Source organism: Vulpes lagopus, chromosome 1 (assembly GCF_018345385.1).
Source record: "Vulpes lagopus strain Blue_001 chromosome 1, ASM1834538v1, whole genome shotgun sequence".
In the NCBI taxonomy this organism is placed as follows: domain Eukaryota; kingdom Metazoa; phylum Chordata; class Mammalia; order Carnivora; family Canidae; genus Vulpes; species Vulpes lagopus.
In genome coordinates this window covers 127685660-127705392 of record NC_054824.1, presented here as the reverse complement: position 1 = coordinate 127705392, position 19733 = coordinate 127685660, and the positions used below count along the sequence as shown (strand labels likewise).

The following is a 19733-nucleotide window of genomic DNA, read 5'->3' as shown; positions in this document are numbered from 1 at the left end:
TTCTTACAAAAAAACTAAACACTCTTACTACACGATCTAACAACTGTGCTCCTTTATATTGACCCAAAGGGGTTGAAAACTTACGTCCCCACAAAAACCTGCATAAGGATGTTTATAGCAACTTTATTCATAATTATAAACACTTGGAAGCAACCAGGATGTCTTTCAGTAGGTACATATAGATAGCAAACTGGTACATCTAGGGTGCCTGGGTGGCTCAGTGGTTGAGCGTCTGCCTTTGGCTCAGGGTGTGATCCCGGGTCCAGGGATTGAGTTCCACATCGGGCTCCCTGTGGGGAGCTTGCTTCTCCCTCAGCCTATGTCTCTGCCTCTCTCTGTGTTTTTCATGAATAAACAAAATCTTAAAAAACATTTAAACTGGTACATCTAGATAATGGAATATCATTCAGTGTTAAAAGGAAATGGATTATCAAGCCATGCAATGACATGGAGTAATCTTATTTGCATATTATTAAGTGAAAGAAGCCAATCTGAAAAGACCACAGACCATACGATTCCAACTATATGACATTGTGGATAAGGTAAAACTATGGAGATGATAAATAGGTCAGTGGTTGTTAAGGATGGGGGAGGGAAGGGATGAGGGAAGGGAAGGTGGAGCACAAAGGATTTTTAGAGCAGTGACATATTCTGTAGGATATTATAATGATGGATATATGGCACTGTACACTTGTCCAAACCCATAGAATATACAACACCAAGAATGAACCCTCAAGTAAGCTATGGACTTCGGGTGAATATAACACGTTGAAGTAGGCTTATTATTGGTAAGAAATGTGCCCTTAGGTGAGGGATATTGATATTGGAGGAATCTATGCATGCATAGGCAGGGAGTATATGGGAAATCTCTGTACTTTCCTGTCAAGTTTCAAGTGAGCCTAAGACTTCTCTAAAAAAATAAAGTCTTAAAAAAAACCTATGCTAACTGTGGGACAGAAAAGAAGGTTGCTATCTTGTGGCAGTTCGAAGTTTTGCATTTAAAAAAAATCAGAAAAGTTGAATCCATTTTAATGTATCTAAAATCTCAACAAATGCAAACAATTTTACTAGTTTGAAAATGGCCTTATTCCAGTGTTGGCTGTACCATTGTTAGCAGCAGTCAAATGAAAAAGATTAGACTTTAAAATGCAGGGTCAAAGCCTCCTTTTAAATTATTTCTTGTGGAATTCTACCTCCTATCTCTGAGATTACAGTTTAAAGCAATGAAAGAATGTATCTAATTTATAAAAGTTCAATTCACATATACTCATTTAGGAGGTACAAGTTCTCTGAAAGTGAAGTATGCTTACAGACTGGGCCAAAATCTTGTGCTTGCTAAAGCTGAAAGGGACTATCTGCTTTTTAGGATAGAAAAGAAACTTAAAGGCAAGAAGTTTTTTCCACTTAGATAATGCCTACTTTTACCCCCACACTTCCTCTTCTTCTTCTTCTTTTTTTTTTTTTTTTGCCTGAGGGGCTTTGACATCATCAAGGTATATATTTGATCAAACCTCTACTATGACAGCCTTTGTTCTAAGCAAGTACTTTTTTGTTGTTGTTTTTTTAAAAAATGTCCAAAAAGTCTATATTTTGTAGTCAGAGATAAAGTTGCTAAACTATTTCAGGTTATATGTCAACTTGGGCTATGAACTAAAATAAAATAATGATGGGTATCATGACTCCTCTGAAAGAATAAAGATGAAAATCAAACACAGAATGCAAACTGAGTGGGCATTAATGTCGTAAAAGGGACATTAAGAATTGACTAGGCCTGAAACACAGCATGCAAGTACTTTGGAATCTTGACAAAAGCAGCTGAGTTGCCAAAAGGGCCTGAATTCGATTTTACACTAGAACCCAACTTTCTCTTTTTTTTTTTTTTTTTTTTAAAGATTTTATTATTTATGAGAGAGAGAGAGAGAGAGGCAGAGACACAGGCAGAGGGAGAAGCAGGCTCCATGCAGGGAGCCCGACGTGGGACTCGATCCCGGGTCTCCAGGATCACACCCTGGGCTGAAGGTGGCGCTAAACCCAGAACCCAACTTTCATAGATAGGACTAGCTATATAATTTTCAGGGTCCACTGCAAATGCAAATGTTAAAATGTTACTAAAATTCTAAGATGGTGACAAGAAACTAAACTCAAAGGTATTTTATGCACAGGTCACAGGTTGCAGGTTGGTGAAGCCGGCTCGGCTCACCAAAGGGCTATGCATCAACAGTTTTGGTTGAGTTGAACAGTTTTAGTTGTGGGATAAGGTAAGTTATTGGGGAGCAAATATCTAATTGTGCTGAATTTTGAACCTTGAGGGTTTTGTTTGTTTGCTTGTTTTTAATGATTTTTTTAATTCATGACAGACACAGGAAGAGAGGCAGAGAAATAGACACAGGGAGAAGTAGGTTCCCCTTGGGGAGCCTGCTGCAGAACTTGATCTCAGGACCCAGGGATCACAACTTGAGCCAAAGACAGATGCTCAACCACTGAGCCATCCAGGTGCCCCTGAACCTTGAGGGTTTTTGCAAGATAAGCTATTAATAGTTTATCTCCTGGGTTGTGGATGACTATCAAGAGTTTGGTGGTATAGGGCAGGGGCAGAGTCATGCTTAGGTGGATGCAGCTGATGTTAATGGGACTATGTGAATTGCCATGGAGAAAGGCTGAAGACAGAATAAATAAAAATGAGGGTATTTCGATCATCTCAGAATAAGGTGAGAAAGATTTGAACCTGCACCTCAACAGAGAAAGCAAAAGTTATACATATGATTTGGAGAAACTGGGACCCGTATATGTTGCTGTTGAGAATGTAAAGTGGTACAGCTGCGTTTCCACGATTTTAAACACTGAGTTAGCACAGGACTTGGCACGTCCCCTCCCAGGGGTAGGCCCAAGAGAAACGAAACATCTATTTACACAATATCCAGTATCCAAATGTTCATAGCAGCATTATTCATCATAGCCAGAAAGTGGCAACAACTCAAATGTCCATCCATTGTTGCATGACAAAGCAAAATGTGGTATATCCATGCAAAGGCATATCATCCAGTACTAAAAGAAATGAAGTACTAATGCAGCAATGCCGAAGAGCTTTGGAAACATTCTATGTGACAGAAACCAGACACAAAAGGCTGTGGTTCCATTTGTATGGAAAGTCCAGAGTAAGCAAATGCATAGAGAAAGCAAATAAATTAGTGGTTGCCAGGGGCCGGGAGGAGCAGGGAATGGGGAGTGACCGCCAGTTGGTATGGGCTGTCTGTGCTGATCTAATTGTGAAACGAGCTAGTGATGAAAGTTGCACAATTCTGAATATACTAAGTTGAATATACTAGATGGAATTGTTGGCTTTAAAGGATGACATCTATAGTATGTGAACTATATCTCAATAAAGATGTTAAAAAAAAGTACTACATAAGTACTACATAAGTAATACATAAAGTATACCAAATTGTACACTTTAAAAATGCATAATGTATCACACATCCATTATATTTCAACAAAACTGTTAAAAAAACCTTAAAAAGATAATGCCTAGATAGAAGATAAAAAGTGAAAAAGTTAGATTTTGAAATATGAAATATTTTTAATGATTTATAAATACAAACATTTCTATGTCAGTATTGAGAGAATTTAGAGTGATACAAAGCTGAGATTAATACTTAGGGGATTCTTTTTTTTTTTTTTTTCCTGCTATAAACTTGTTTTGTTTGATAAGGTCAGAACCTGAGAAAAAGTGCTTAATCACTGAGTGGGTTCTAGCCTAGATAATAAGGAATAAACTTGATACAGGTTGCTATGTGCACATAGCATTATTAGCATTGTTATTAGAAAAAGTCATTATTAGCTGATATAGGAGAAGTTTTTGTTTTTTAATTTTAGATTGTTTAGGGCAAGAAGCTTACCTCTCTTATTCACCACTGAATCTCCAGTAGCTAGGACAAGGGTAGGCCAACAGTGGTCTATAGGTCAAATCCAGTCCACCACTACTTTTTCTATGGCCCATGTCAAAAAATCAAAAGAAAAATCATAATCATGATACTTTAAAATTATATGAGATATAAATAAAAAATTTCAGCATCTGTGAGTAGTTTGATCACCACAGCTATGTTTATGATGTGGCTTTTGGGCTACCATGGCAGACTTGAATAGCCATGACAGAGCTATAGAGCCTGCAAAGCTGGAAATATTTGTTATCTGGATTTTACAGGAAAAGTTTGTTGGTCCCTGAACTAGAAGAAAGTCAGCATGTAGCAGATCTTCAAAGATTATTTGTGGAAGGAAGGGCTGAAAAGAAAAAAGAGATGACTGTGGAAAGGTAACACATTTTTGTTGGTGATACAATTAGCTTGAAATTCCAGGGGATTATGGACTGGCAAATGTCTGTCAGGTGCATGAAGGAAGGGGACAGGATAGAGGCATTGAGTTGGGGGTTATTTCCCTACCACGGGAGTTACGATACCACTAAGAGAAATCACTTAAAGGAAAAAGAGTAGAGAAGTGGAGACCTAGAATGTGGGGAGCACCCTTTTTTTATGGACCAGTGAGAGAAAGAAAAGTTCAATAAGTGGTAGAAAGGATCTGTTAGGTAAAGGGAGAATGCTTGACAAAAATAGCCACACAGAAGTCTGGAGAAGGAAGATGTTTCAGAAGGGTTAGTTTTGCTTAGTGTTAACACTGCAATTATAAATTTGTTGGTCACCTGCAGAATATAGTGGTGTTATAGAGGCGAAGGCATCTCTGGATGCTTGGATGAAAATGACAGCCGAATGGTTTTACTAAGCATTATATTGCCTAAAGCGCTGAGGGTTTAAAAAACCTTTTTCATGCAGTTACTACACAGGAAGCTCTGAAAAGGAAATCATGCTGTGTTCAATCTCTAAAGATATTTTGATCATCCAAGCACAAAGACATACAGGATAGTGATGCATCATTAAAAATAAATTGTTAAATTAATTCCTTCATAACTCAGGCCAAGAAATCCAACCCGAAGCACTTGACCACATGCTTCTTTTGGGCTCAGAGTGTCAGGATAAATGTATAAGCCTTATGCATTCTTGAAAGGAGAAAGATAAATACTTTAATTTAAACAGCAGAAATTTCCCCCATTTATTCTTTGCTATTATTTTATCATTTACAATAAATGGTTCAATAAAAATAAAATATAATTTTTGTCCTCATGCTGTTGTTTTCTTCTGATGTTCAGCAAGCATTGTGTTGCATACAAGTCATTTAACTTTCCCCTGAGGTCTATTGGCATTAGGTAGAGATCTTGATTGATAACTGTTTATATGCGGCACTAAACCTTCTTGTGTTTTGCTTATTTCTAGTAAATGAAAGCAAGTCCCTCTAGACCTTGAGGCAAAATTTAAATCAGTATTTTACCTCATGCTGTACTATCTTGCCTCTCAACTGGTCTCATCCTGACACAGCAAATGCTCCTTTTCTATCACAGCCGAAGTGATCAGGTAAGTTTAATTGCTTCAAAGTAATGCAATTGAATTTATACTTTTATTGGCTAATTTCCAGTTCTAGCAAAGCCTGGTAGTCAGAACACTTGCTATCCTCCTCACTTCCACCCAAGTACTTAAGTGCTGGTCTTTCAGTTTTGTTCTTTAAAGTATGCAAACACCAGCATGTTCTGTTACAGTGTCACCAAATAAAAGATGTAAAAATGAACATTAAATGAACATTCAAATGAACCATTTATTTTGGTTACATTCTATCTTACCTTTTTCATTTCAGACCCATTAGGGGCAGTAGAATACAACTCAAAAGACTGGATTATAAATACACTGTATCTTTTTCATAAAACTGCTTAATTCAACTATAATTTGTCTAAAAGATGAATATTTTAGAAATGTTTCAATAGAAATCAATAAGTGCCTCAAATGTAATAAATGTAGGAAAGCAAATAGTATTTATCAAAAAGAATGTTTATAAAACAGAAGATAAAGAATTTACATTGGCTTATTACTAATTTAAGATTACCTGGTTTTAATATTAATAGCGTTGAATTTCATTTTCATTTTATCCATCGCTCCCTCTTTTGAGCTACATCAAGTTCCCACTGTTAGTTTGGTAGGATATTATTATTTGATTTCTATGTACTTGACTTGACTGAGAATGCATTTGATTTGCTGGGTCCAAATTGAGACTTGCCAGGGTGCAGCTCCTAAAAGCTGAAATGACAAGAATCTGTAGAACAACATGCCAAAGGGAATTCACTTTCTTTTGCCATTTTCCTGGATCTGAGTGCTTCTTTCCAGCCATAATAGTTGGTGGAGGTTTTCTCCTTTTAACAGGTACTGGGGAAAATGGAAGAACAAGGTACTTTGAGTTAGAGCTGTGGCTAAGACTTGGCCTTGAGAGTAGGTGTGGGGGAGAAGAGATTCCAAAAACTTTCTTATTTTAAAACTACAAGCAGTTTTATATCTCAGAAACAAAGCTCTGAATGTACTTCAGCAAGAACTTCAGCAGTTGTTTTGTTTTTGTTTTTGTAATGGGCAAATCAAAGCAATGGACCATTTTCTTAAATAAATCTGTTTAACAAGTTCATACACTGTGTATTAAAGGGTTAACCCAGCAAGCCTAGTTGTCTAAACTGTACGCTTGGAAGATCTTCAAGACTGGACCTTAACTAGCTCCTGGGGAATAACCTCAGAGTCCTCAGAAACGTTCAGCCTGATAAGAGTATCTTTGTATACTTGGCACCTTGGGTCATACCAGAGATTTTATGCTAATGAGGTGATTTGTGGTGAATATCTGTTTTTCTTTGTTTGGGGTCATAGACTGTGCTTTTGGCCTTTAGGGGCGCTGGAGACCGATTAGCTGAGGTCCTTATGGCAGGGGCTCTCCATCTCGGTGACTGAGCCCCAGTGAAAACCCTGAACACCAAGGCTTGATGAGCTTCCCCAGTTGGCAAGACTCTGAAGGTCTCATCACACACGGTACTGGGAGAAGTAAGTTTTATTCCTGTGACTGCACTGAGAGGGGACGACAGGAACCTTGCATCTGGCTTCTGGACTTCACCTTAGGCGCCTTTTAATTTTGCTGATTTTAATCTGCAACTTTTTGTGTAATAAACTGTAATCTTGAATGAAATAGCCTTTCTAAGTTCTGTGAATCCTAGCCTGTCATCAAACCCTAGGGTGGTCTTGGGGTCTTGGGGTCTCTAGAACTAGCAGAAATTGCGATATATGAGAAGTTGCGACTCTAAGTAGTTAAATCACCTTAGGTAACAATGTATAGTATTTTTGTGTTGTAAGCAGAATTGCATCTCTATATTATGTTTTCTCTTGAGAAAAGTATCTTTTTCAAAATGGATTTTAATTATAGTGTGATTGCAAATTGTTGCTTGTTTTTTAGAGATACATATATTTTTGTTTGAGATGCAGCTTGGAATTGCCTGGAAGTGAGAGACTCACAAACTGCAGGAAGGATATGAGTTATGTTCTTTATCTTATTTTGAGGGACAAACCCCCATCACTCTGGCTTTGTGCAGCTCTAGCAGGATTGGAGTGTTGGGGGAGGACATCCATAGTTATTCAAGTTGGATCACCCAAATGTTGACAAATGTCAAAGAGGACAGAACTGTCTTTTCTTTTGATAATTTGGAAGAAATATGATAAAATTAACCCTCTGCTCCTACACCCCTTGTATAAATATTAGGCTATTTCAATTGCATATTAGTATTCTGCTAAGACCATAGGTTAAAGTCAAGGTAGATGGTGAGGAATCTGCTAAAGCAAGTGTGCATTCCAATTTCAATCACCATAGGAAGAAGCAAGTCCTCTGATGGCGAAAAAGCCTTGGGGCCAATGGTTTTCCTTTTCTAGGTCTGGACTCCAGAGAGTGTGCATGTGTTTAGAACCATCCTGTATGCTGGGAAACGATAGTGTACCTCTGTCATGGGAAAACAAGTTTGGAGCAAGGAAGGAGGAGAACCTGCCTGAGGTAGTGAGGCAGGTGTGTAGACAACCCCTGAGGAGCCAACATTTGAAACTATGGGAGAAATATTGCTGAGAGCCAGTTGTGAGAGATTCTAAGGATATTTTTCTTTGTTGCTATCCTCAAGTGCTTTGTGGAATATTTTAAATGGTATAGCCTGATTTTCTCTGTGCTGTGGGAAATTAAAGAACTCTGCCGGATATTTTCTGTTTGTCCCTCCAGATCTGTTTTCTGTTCTTCCTCTCTGTTGTGTGCTCTGGGGAATGGACCTGTCAAAAGCAGCAACATTTTCTTACTGGCTTCCATTTGGCTACAGTCATGAGAAAAAGTATTAGGAGATCAGATGTTGGGGAAAAATTAAGCCTAAGATTTCTATTTTATTATTTTATTTTATTTTATTTATTATTTGACAGAGAAAGAGAGTGAGTGACAATGCACAAGCAGGGGAAGGGGCAGAGGGAGAGGAAGAAGCAGGGTCCCCGCTGAGACCCATGTGGGGCTCAACTGCAGGACCCAGGGATATGACTTGGGCCGAAGGCAGATGCTTAACTGACTGAGCCATCCTGGTGCCCCAAGCCCAAGATTTTTATTACTCTGGCTCCTTCTCTGCTTGGGTGTGGCAGATTGGCAGTGTCTTTCTGCCAAAGGCCATGGCTCCTTTCAGAGCCTTTCAGAACTGATTTTCTCCAGGTTCAGGTAATTATTCCCTCCCATTACCCTTGTACACACAAGGATTGCAACTATTCCGAGTGTCACTAGTCCTAGTATGAGTTATTCCCTGCTGATTTCCTTTTAACCCTGCCCACAACCTGTGATAGTCAATTACCCTACTTGGAGGGTGTTGTGTCCTGCTGTTGACCTTGAATGGGTCAGTAATGACCTGTGTAATCTTAAGTATTCTATGAAAAGAAGTATAAATATACTGAGAGAATATCTGAATTATTTATGCCCTGGATGCCTCCCTTAAATCTTCCTATCTTCTTAGGGTTAGTTTAGTAATCTTTCCAGACTCATCCTGGGTGCATCTTTCACCAGAAAGCCTTCTCTTATACTTTTCCCCATTTTCTATGTCTCTGTCAACTTTTCTTTTCCCACCCCTGAGTTTTGTTTTGATGCTTTTTCTATTTACTTTATCATATCTGTATCGTAATTACCTGCTTATTTGCCTGCTTTTCATAAATAGACTGTAAGCTCTTGGAGTACAGAGCCTCCATATCTCTTAATTGCTTGAAGTTTGGAGAGTTTTTCTTTTGACATTATTTATTCTTTCTTTTGTTAATAAGGTCGACTACTGTTTCATAGAGAGTTATAAATATAAGTCAGGAATAAAATGCCAAAAGATTGTACTACAGTAGTAATACCACAAATGTACAAAGGAAGGTCAAATATAAAAGGCATTGCAAATGAAAATATCAAAAATGTGGTAACTAAATAGAAATATTTGGTAAGTTAATGGAATAAAAAGCAGTTAAAGATATAGGTAAAATGGCAAGGTATATGATTTTTTTTCAATCAAATACAATACTAGCAAGATGTCATTGTGTGTGCAAACAAAAACTCTCCTGTCCAAATTATAGTCCATATCTTATTTCTGAGTTGAATGAGAACTATATTAATTATTTTAAGTATGGTTACTATATTAATGAATTACATCAATAGTGTTTATTAAGTATGCACATGGTACTGAGGGGAAGTTGAAAAAACAATATTAAGATATTCTCTCTCTCTCTAAAATAAAGAAATAAATCTTAAAAAAGTCATGATAGCGACTTGAGAGATTGGAGTAGTTCAAATTGAATGACTACAGTGTTCTGTTTTTGTCTTCCATGCACCTCAAGGTCTTAGAGAAGTACAGGATACACAATCAATAATATTTACTGGATAAATATGTGGGTATGTAGATGGTAAATATAACTAATTTCACTGCTCTTATTATAATTGTAAGTGAAGGAATTTGATGACTGATTGGATTACATGAATGGCAAGTCAAAGCGATATTCCCAAAGTCAAGAACTTTGGTGTTTATCAAGTCGTGTTCATTTATCTGTGATCTCTATGAATGGTCTTCAGATTTAGGTCAGAGTCCTCCACAACAATCTGAAAAGAAAGCACCAGGAAATGAGACACATGACTAGATGAACACATTTCCCACTGGGGTCCCATCTCCAGATTGCTGTGAAGCTTCCCCAGTGGGCACAATAAGAGAGTATGTGATTTTTAAGAATATTTGCATTGAAAACAGATCTTATTCCTGTCCCCACTCTAACACTTTTTAGCCACAGACCTAAGACAAGCTGTCCGGACTTTAAGTTCACTATTGATAAAACTAGATCAATATAATCTATGTCAGAAGTGGTAGGTATACTATGAAAATTTGTATTCCAAAAGGAAACAAATAAAAGACACTATTATTACATTTGTGGAAATACTATAAATATTATTTCAAGTGGAAGAGGTAAATTGCATCAAATGGGTTATGTTTACACGAGAAATAGGGCATAAAATTTGGTTATGCAAAATCAAATACTAGTTTGAAGAACTGGAAGTGACTTTGTTAATTTTTTTTCCTCAGAAGGCTTTTCAGTCTTGAGATTTAATTAGAATTATTGATTTTTCTGGTTTTCCATATGATACAAAGTCTCTATCATATGGATAGTATTAGGCAATATAAAAGTTATAGAATACTCTTCCTGATACAAATGATTATTAATGTTAGATACACGAGGTATCTTGTTACGAAACAGGTCCTCAGTGTAATAAGTGAGGATTTCCTGACAAAATAAATATTCAATATCAGTGTTCTCTGTCAGAAAGTCTTGACTCAATGTGCCAAAGCTATAAGTGTGTCAAATAATCCTTTAATTAGATTACAAAATGCAGCTATTATATGTCAAATATCTATTGATTCCAGGAAGAAAATGGCTTGAGGTTTCTTAAGTATGCAACACCAAAATTCATTTGCCATGCAATTAACTCCAAATTACCTCCTTGGGAAATTAATATTAGAAAGCATGTTTAGGCATGTAAAAGCATATAATTGACATTTAATAAAAATCTTAGTGATGAAAAGCAGAGGGTTTTAAAAACATTTGTTTCGGGGATCCCTGGGTGGCTCAGTGGTTTAGCACCTGCCTTTGGCCCAGGGTGCGATCCTGGAGTCCCGGGATCAAGTCCCATGTCGGGCTCCCTGCATGGAGCCTGCTTCTCCCTCTGCCTGTGTCTCTGCCTTTTTCTCTCTGTGTATCTGTCATTAATAAATAAATAAAATCTTAAAATAAAAATAAAAACATTTATTGCCAATGCATACACAATTTATCATTTTGCTCTCTTCTGCCTGGTTTTAACATGCATTTACCTAAGAATTTGTATGTTTTGATCACAAATGTAAAAGTGTTTGAACTCTGAGAAGTAGAGAGTTTTTCTTAGAGCTACACAACATTTGAGCATCAACTCTAGTTATGCCAAAGAGTGTTAAAAGGACTCATGATTCTGGTCACATAGTACCTACCTCAGGGCTAAGTGAGAGAGTATTAGGGGGAGAAGCAATGGGGCAAGCCACAAAGGAAACGGAAGGCATACAAACAGGACCTCTTCTGGATAACTTCCCATTCTCTTGTTGGATTCTGGCATTTTGGTGTAAGAGCTAGACTTTATTGCAGGAAGTGGATGGGCCAGTTGCTTAACCCAGATGGGCTTACTAAGGAGAGGTGGGAACAGCATTGGTTTCTATGGAATGGCCAATACCAGCCCTGAGAACTTGAAGGAGGACAAGGACACAAAAGCTGACTACTGTCTGAAGATAGGTGAGTAGGTGATAGTGCTTTAGAAAATCACAAATGCAGCTACCTTTACCTACTAGGAAGCAGATCTGCAGCAAAAGTAGGCGCAGAAGCAGGTCACTGGGTTGACAATGGGAGGCCGAGGCCAAGAATGAAGTTTTATCTCTGCATTTAGTATGAGATTCAGAAGTCAAAGACCAGATACTGCTTTATTTACATGCTTTTCCTAGTGCTTATAATTGATATTGGGAGATATTTATTATATGACACTCTGGGCTCTTTACTTCTAGAGGCTGTTTTCTAATTTGAAGTTGATACTGTTTTCTGAATAACATCTCTCACACTGTGCAAATTTAATAGCATGGTAGGTGTCAGATTGCCCAGCAGACGTATTCTCTAAGTTTCTGGGCAGAGGTGAGAGTGGTGTTCCAAACTATAATCTTTCCTACTATCATTTTTTTGGTTGCTGAGGAATTAATTAAATATACTCACACAATTGTCTACAAATATAAGCGACACATTTCTCCAAATCCATACGGTTGCATTAAGATAAAAGAGAGAGAGAAAATACATATAATTTATGCTGCCTACAAACACAAACAAGACCACTGAATTTCTTGAGAGGCTCTCTTAGCACCGATCTTGGAAAATCTGAGCTTTCAGTATTTTAAACGCTCTGAAAGCCAAATACCCTAAGGAGATAAAGGACAGGATAATTGATATAAGAGGAACTAGAGTGATGAATAAAAAATGAACAAGAAACAAAGGAGAGAATGGGAAGATAGAGAATATTCTCGGCAGAGGTTTGCATGTATTATCATTGCTGGATCATTTCCCAGCGAAGATCTGATCCGTTTACTTATAAGGTTTAGGAGAGAGGACTGTGACAGTGGCAGAGAAAGAAAAAGAGTAATTAAACCCAAACACCAACAAATATTATTTTCTCAGTTTATCTGAGATACATCGGTGATACCCATGTGACAAGTAATTAATGCAGAAATTATTAAAAGGAAATAAAGCAAGAAAAACAAAGACAGATTTAGGAAGAGAGGAAGAGTCAAGAGAAGGAAGAGAGAAGTCATTTAAAGTAGCGTTACCTGCTAACACTGAGGACTCTGCATGGAGTTGGTTCAATTTCTGTTGACTGTTAATCAACTGCTCATACCTGGAGACCAGCAATGCTGAAAATTAAAAGCTTCAGAACTGCTGTGAGGGAGGTGATTCATGGCAATATTTTGCTTCCCACTCCAGGCAAATCTCTATTTATCTCCTACAGAGTTAGATAGTTTGGGGTTGACTTCTAAGACAGGCTGTCTTTCTCAACAGATAGCTCATCTTTCTGAGAATCCAGGGCACAGCTTTTTAAAAAGACAGTGTGTTTAAATTTGGGTGTGGGATTTATATGAGGAATTTGATAATTCTAGGAGTTTTTCTTGAAGCAGGAACTTCTTTTCCATAGTTGTAGTTTAAGATTATATCACCACAGTTCCTGACAAAAGCCTGACTATTCTAATTAAAAAGCTGTAAGAATGACAAATGAGATTTGAGCTGGTTTTTGCAGTTTTCATTAGAATTATAACCTGAACCCTAAGATAGCTGTATGAGAAGCTAGCAGATTTTGAAATAAATGAAAAATTATATGTTGCAGAGTGATATGTGTCTAGCCTTATCAAACTTCTATTTTAAACATGTATTTGGAGTATCTGTTGTGGTTTATTATTGGCATTTGTTAGGAAGTAGATGTTGGACAGTTCACTCCTGGCGCCACTTTTCCTAGCCATGTAATTTGTTCTAGAAAAAATATTGGTTTACTCATTTACAAAGTAGAGTAATAATAGTACCCATCTCATAAAGCTATTTTGAGGATTAATGTAAAGCTTTCTGCATAGGGTTTGGCAGTGAAGGAATACCCACTATTAGCTATCATCTGATTATCTGCATAGTATCTATATTTCTATCTATGTAAATCTGTATATAACATATGGCATCGCTTAAAAAATGTTCACATTTACAATATTATTTTTCAGAAGCTGCTATTTGAAAATTAAAGGGGCAAAACAAAGGATGACTGATATTTATTCGAAATGCCTGATAAGTATTATAAATAGTTCTACTTGCAAATATTATATTGTCTCATGTAATTCCCAAAATGGTTGTATCCTTTGCATTGTGCCACTGAAATCAAGATGGGTCACCATCAGCTCTACTGGAAGCACCCATCAAAATGCAGCCATGTGTGCTTTTTCCATGTGTGCTCATACAGTAGGGTCTGATCTGGAAATATGGTCTCTGTAATTCCTGCCACTGCTTCCAATCACTATGCAAAGCATGTAGGCTTCACCACGGTAGATGGATCTATCTTTCTAGAACGAATTATCCCAGACAGTGCTTGCTATTTGGACATGGCATGTAAAAAAAAAAAAAGTTCAATTAAAAACAAAACAATCCCTTCATAGCTTTTTGAAGTATTTTACTCAGTTATATAGCCCAGGCAGTAGGCGAAGACAATGCTTTTCCAAATGGAAAAGTTGGTAAAGCCTCACATTGGGATTTGAACCCATCTTTCTCAGCTCATTCAGTCCACGTTCTCTCCTTGTCACCACTTTGCATCTTCCATATAGAACTGAGAGAGATTTTGCATTTACAGAACAAATAGACTTAATATGGGAAGTAGATGCAGTCAACATGCACACATTATTGCTATCTTGGTTACTCCTATTGAGTGCCTAATGTGATAAAACATCTGTTCTTTTGTTTTTATGGAGAAAATGGGTGATAACTTTAATAGAAAAAGAATGGTAAATTAATAATGGAGTGGAAATTTTCTTGCATTTTTCTATTTTCTTTCGAAATGCAATGAATAGGGATTGAATTTTAAAAGATGGTGCAAAATCATTGTTATATAATTGTACACATTAAAGCTTAAAAGCATTTGGACTCAGTTTAAATACAAAAACATTCATGTGGTTCGGGATTAAGGGGCTCAGAAAGTAATATCCTTGGGCTATCTATGGGAGATGCATTTCAAGCTATCCTGATGACAGTAATTCTTCATTTGGACCAAGCACAGAAACAAGATTTAAATGTGGATCCAACATAGTGGATCTTTATAAGAAGATTTAGATGTTAAATTCAAAAGAATCATAATGTAGTTATTCTTACAAAATCATGCTATTCATTGTCTTTTTTGGAGCTTGTCTTACTTCTATCTACAGCTACTAACAGATGCTATTATGCGTGCCCATTGGAAAACCTAAAAATGCACTGAATTTTGTATATACTAAAGCTTAAGCCTTTGATATGTTACACTTTTAAAAAATACTTACAGCATGTGGTGGAATTAAGGTCTGTAGCTCAGGGGCACCGTAGAAGTTGCTAAGGAAACGCTGTGGGATATAGTAGAACATCTTTAAGAGCGGCTTTAAAAATAAAGGTAGTATAGAAAATGGATGGCAGAAAACAGATAAGATCAAGATTTTGTTTAGGTCAACTCAGAGGCTTACTTTTGGGCCTTAGAATTAATAATGGAAACTTTGCTGTAAGAAAAGATTATTCTGACTGTGAATGTTAAGAATCCAAAGAGAGGGTACATATAAACTAAGGGATCTCAAACAAAACCCGATAAATAGTTGAGACAATTAGATGGATAACACTGATAGGCCTCAGGCTTTATTTCTGAGCACCATTTGAATGTTTGCCTTAGTATCCAATTATAATGCCCTTGGATTGAGTTCTCTGAGTTTCATCTCTCTCTCTCTCCTCTGAACAGAGACACTTTCATAGCTCTGCTGTGAATGTGGTAATCAGATGTGCAGGGCCTAAGATCTAAGCATTTCTACTGTAGGATTTATTTTAGATTTTTTTTGATCATTTAATAAAAATCTTTAAAAGATTTTTAAGAACTACCACTTCCTAAAATGAATGTCATAGAGTGAGTGCCAAAGTCATAGAATAATTTTGTATATGGTTACCCAATAGGATTAGTCACTAATAAACACTGAATTAAAGGATTGAGATATTACTGGTTCTGTTCTTACAGGTTCATCATGGCCCCATGCCAGCCAGGGTATCCCTCACTTTTACAGCACCTAATGCAAAACCATAAGCAAACAATAGAACCAAACAACAGCACATAGAGACCAACCATCGATAAATACTGTTTCTTGATGGTGAAGCTTTATTGACCTTAACTACCTAGATGAATTGTGATTCATAATTGGATGTGAAAGTGACAGTAAGTATTGCAAACATTCATTTTAACTTTAGGTACTTAACAATGAATGCACGTAGATACTCATGAGTTTGTATACATTTTATAGGAATTTTTGTGGTTTTTTTTCAAGATTTATTTATTTCTTTGAGAGACAGAAAGACTGCATGTAAGTAGGTGGGGAGAGGCAGAGGGAGAGAGGGAGAAAGAGCATCTCAGGCAGACTCCTTACCTGAGGGCAGAGCCCCATGCAGAGCTCCATCCCATGACCCTGAGAACATGACCTGAAGCGGAAACCAAGAGTCAGTCCCTTAACCTATTGAGCTAACCAGGCGCCCCGAGCAATTCTGATTTTTATCTGATCTTGCTTTCATTCTGAGAAAAGCTGTGGTGAATAATAGTTATTTGTGAGAAAGTGATGAAAGAAAAATGTCCTAGATTCAAATGCTATCATAGTGTCATGACTTGGGACATGGATTTCTCTTACTCTTAGACTTCAATGTGAAACAGAAGCCATTAAAGGGCCCCTTCCTTAACATTTTGTTTCTAAAAGAACATTTGATATTTATAGGTAGATTACTTTTATTAAAATGGTATTTTCAGTTATATCTTTCTTTCTAAAGGCAACTTATTATACATATCAATTTTTAGCCAGATACACAGTATTTCTTTAGACTTCTGTTTTTGTTTCACTGGTTTCAGAGCTTATCACTTAAAAAAGTATGCCCTGAATATCCTATCTTTGAGAACTTAATTTTACTTCATTTTTTGTTTGATAATAATATATCTTCAAGTATTTAAGAAATGGTATATTTTTATAGCTCTGCTCTTGTTTCACACTCGACAAATGGCTTACTATGAAATATGCAGATCCTAAACTACCCCCCCTTTTTAAAAGATTTTATTTATTTATTCATGAGAGACAGAGAGAGAGAGAGAGAGACAGAGAGATAGAGAGAGGCAGAGACACAGGCAGAGGGAGAAGCAGGCTCCATGCAGGGAGCCCGACGTGGGACTGGATCCCCGGTCTCCAGGATCATGCCCTGAGCCGAAGGCAGGCGCTAAACCACTGAGCCACCCAGGGATCCCTAAACTTCCCCCTTTTTAAAAATCAAACTTCATATTTTGAGATTGTTTTAGATTTGCAACCAGTTGTGATAAATAAGACAGAAAGAGCTCCTGTACCCCTTACCCAGGTTCACCCAATGGTAATATCTTATAAATCTATAGTATAACATCACAACAAGGATGTAGAAATTGATGCAGTCAAGGTACAGAATATTTACATTGCAAAGGTCTCTCATATTGACTTTTTATAGCAATATCTACCTCGCTTCTGCCTCCACTCTCTCTTTAAACCTTAGGAACCAGTCATGTGTTCTCCATTTCTATCATTTTGTCATTTCAATAGGGTTATACAAATGACATAATATAATATGTAATGGCTTTTCCCCCCTCTGCAGCACTTGGAGCTTCTTCAAGGATGTTGCCTGTATCAGTGATTTGTTCTTTTTTATCGCTGATTAGTTTTTCATGGTACGGATGTACTACTGTTTAACCATTCACCTGTTGAAGGATGTTTAGGTTGTTTCTGGTTTTAAGCTACTATGAATAAGCTTCTATGAACATTCCTGTATAGGTTTTTGTGTGAACATGCAGTTGACTGTGTGATACAAATGGCCAAAAGTGCAATTGCTGGCTCTTATGTTGCATGTTTAGTTTTATAAGAAACTGCCAAACAATTTTACAGAAAGGCTATGCCATTGTACCTCCCCACAAGCAATGTATGAATGATTCAGTTTCTCTGTATTCTCACCACTTTTGGTGTTGTTACTATTTTTCATTTTAGCATTGTGATGGTAAGTAGTGATATCTTGTGGTTTTAATTTGCATTTCCTAAAAGCTAGTCATGTTGAACTTTTTTTTCCCTGTGCTTATTTGCCATTGAGTATATCCTCTTTGTTGAAATATCTGCCTGCATATTTTACCTAATTTCTTTCTTTTTTTTTTTTTTTAAATAGAAACATCACTTTTATTGACAAGTTAGGACCACAACAGACACCTTCCACAACAGAAATAAGACAGTCCCAAGACAACGGAGTGTAAAATCGTAGCAGACAGGTTAATACTCTTCACCCTCATCCTCTCCCTCAGCACTATCCGCTCCAACCTCCTCATAATCCTTCTCCAGGGCAGCCATGTCCTCACGGGCCTCAGAAAACTCTCCTTCCTCCATGCCCTCACCCACATACCAGTGAACAAAGGCACGCTTGGCATACATCAGGTCAAACTTGTGGTCCAGGCGAGCCCAGGCCTCAGCAATGGCTGTGGTGTTGCTCAGCATGCACACAGCTCGCTGTACTTTGGCCAGGTCTCCACCGGGTACCACAGTGGGAGGCTGGTAGTTAATGCCCACTTTGAAGCCAGTGGGGCACCAGTCCACAAACTGGATGCTGCGTTTGGTCTTGATGGTGGCAATGACAGCATTGACATCTTTGGGAACCACGTCGCCACGGTACAACAGGCAGCAAGCCATGTATTTACCATGGCGAGGGTCACATTTCACCATCTGGTTGGCTGGCTCAAAGCATGCATTGGCAATCTCTGCTACGGTAAGCTGTTCATGGTAGGCTTTCTCAGCAGAGATGACAGGGGCATATGTGGCCAGAGGGAAGTGGATGCGGGGATAGGGCACCAGGCTGGTCTGGAACTCCGTCAGATCCACATTCAGGGCTCCATCAAATCTGAGGGAAGCCGTGATGGAGGACACAATCTGGCTAATAAGGCGGTTAAGGTTAGTGTAGGTTGGGCGCTCAATATCGAGGTTTCTACGACAGATGTCATAGATGGCCTCGTTGTCTACCATGAAGGCACAATCAGAGTGCTCCAGGGTGGTGTGGGTAGTGAGGATGGAGTTGCAGGGCTCTACTACAGCTGTGGACACCTGGGGGGCAGGGTAGATGGAGAACTCTAGCTTGGACTTCTTGCCATAATCGACAGAGAGATGTTCCATCAGCAGGGAGGTGAAGCCAGAACCGGTTCCCCCTCCAAAGCTGTGGAAAACCAAGACGCCCTGAAGACCCGTGCACTGGTCAGCCAGCTTCCGAATTCGGTCCAAGACAAGGTCAATGATCTCCTTGCCAATGGTGTAGTGCCCTCGGGCATAGTTATTGGCAGCATCTTCCTTGCCTGTGATGAGCTGCTCAGGGTGGAAGAGCTGGCGGTAGGTGCCAGTGCGAACTTCATCAATGACTGTGGGCTCCAGGTCTACAAACACTGCCCTGGGCACATGCTTGCCAGCGCCCGGCTCACTGAAGAAGGTGTTGAAGGAGTCATCTCCTCCCCCAATGGTCTTGTCACTTGGCATCTGGCTATCGGGCTGAATGCCATGTTCCAGGCAATAGAGCTCCCAGCAGGCATTGCCGATCTGGACACCTGCCTGGCCAACGTGGATGGAGATGCACTCACGCATGACTGAGACTTCAAGGGCTCCTTGGGGCTGGAGGCCGCGAGGGGACGGCGACAAGTTTCTCCCACTAACAGACTTCTAAGAAGTCCGGGGGAGAAGTGGTCTTTTACCTAATTTCTGATTGGATCATTTTATTTCTGTTGAGATTTGAGTATTCTTTATGTATCCTAGATATTAATCCTTTTTCAGATATGTGGTTTGTAAATATTGCCTCCAAGTTTATAACTTGTGTTTTTATCTGATTAACACAGACTTTGCCAGAATGAAAGTGTTCATTTTGCTAATACCCAAATACCCACTTTTTATTAAATTTTCCTTTTATTGATTGTGTTTT

The 19733-nt window shown here is 38.2% G+C and overlaps 1 protein-coding gene across 1 annotated transcript; it reads right to left on the bottom strand.

Moving 5' to 3' along the window:
• Positions 1-17980: 17980 nt before the first annotated feature.
• Positions 17981-19485, bottom strand: LOC121497356 (tubulin alpha-1C chain-like). Its single transcript, XM_041766943.1, has one exon. It carries the CDS (start codon positions 19400-19402, stop codon positions 18053-18055), a length of 1350 nt encoding a protein of 449 aa, XP_041622877.1. The 5' UTR covers positions 19403-19485; the 3' UTR covers positions 17981-18052.
• Positions 19486-19733: the final 248 nt, after the last annotated feature.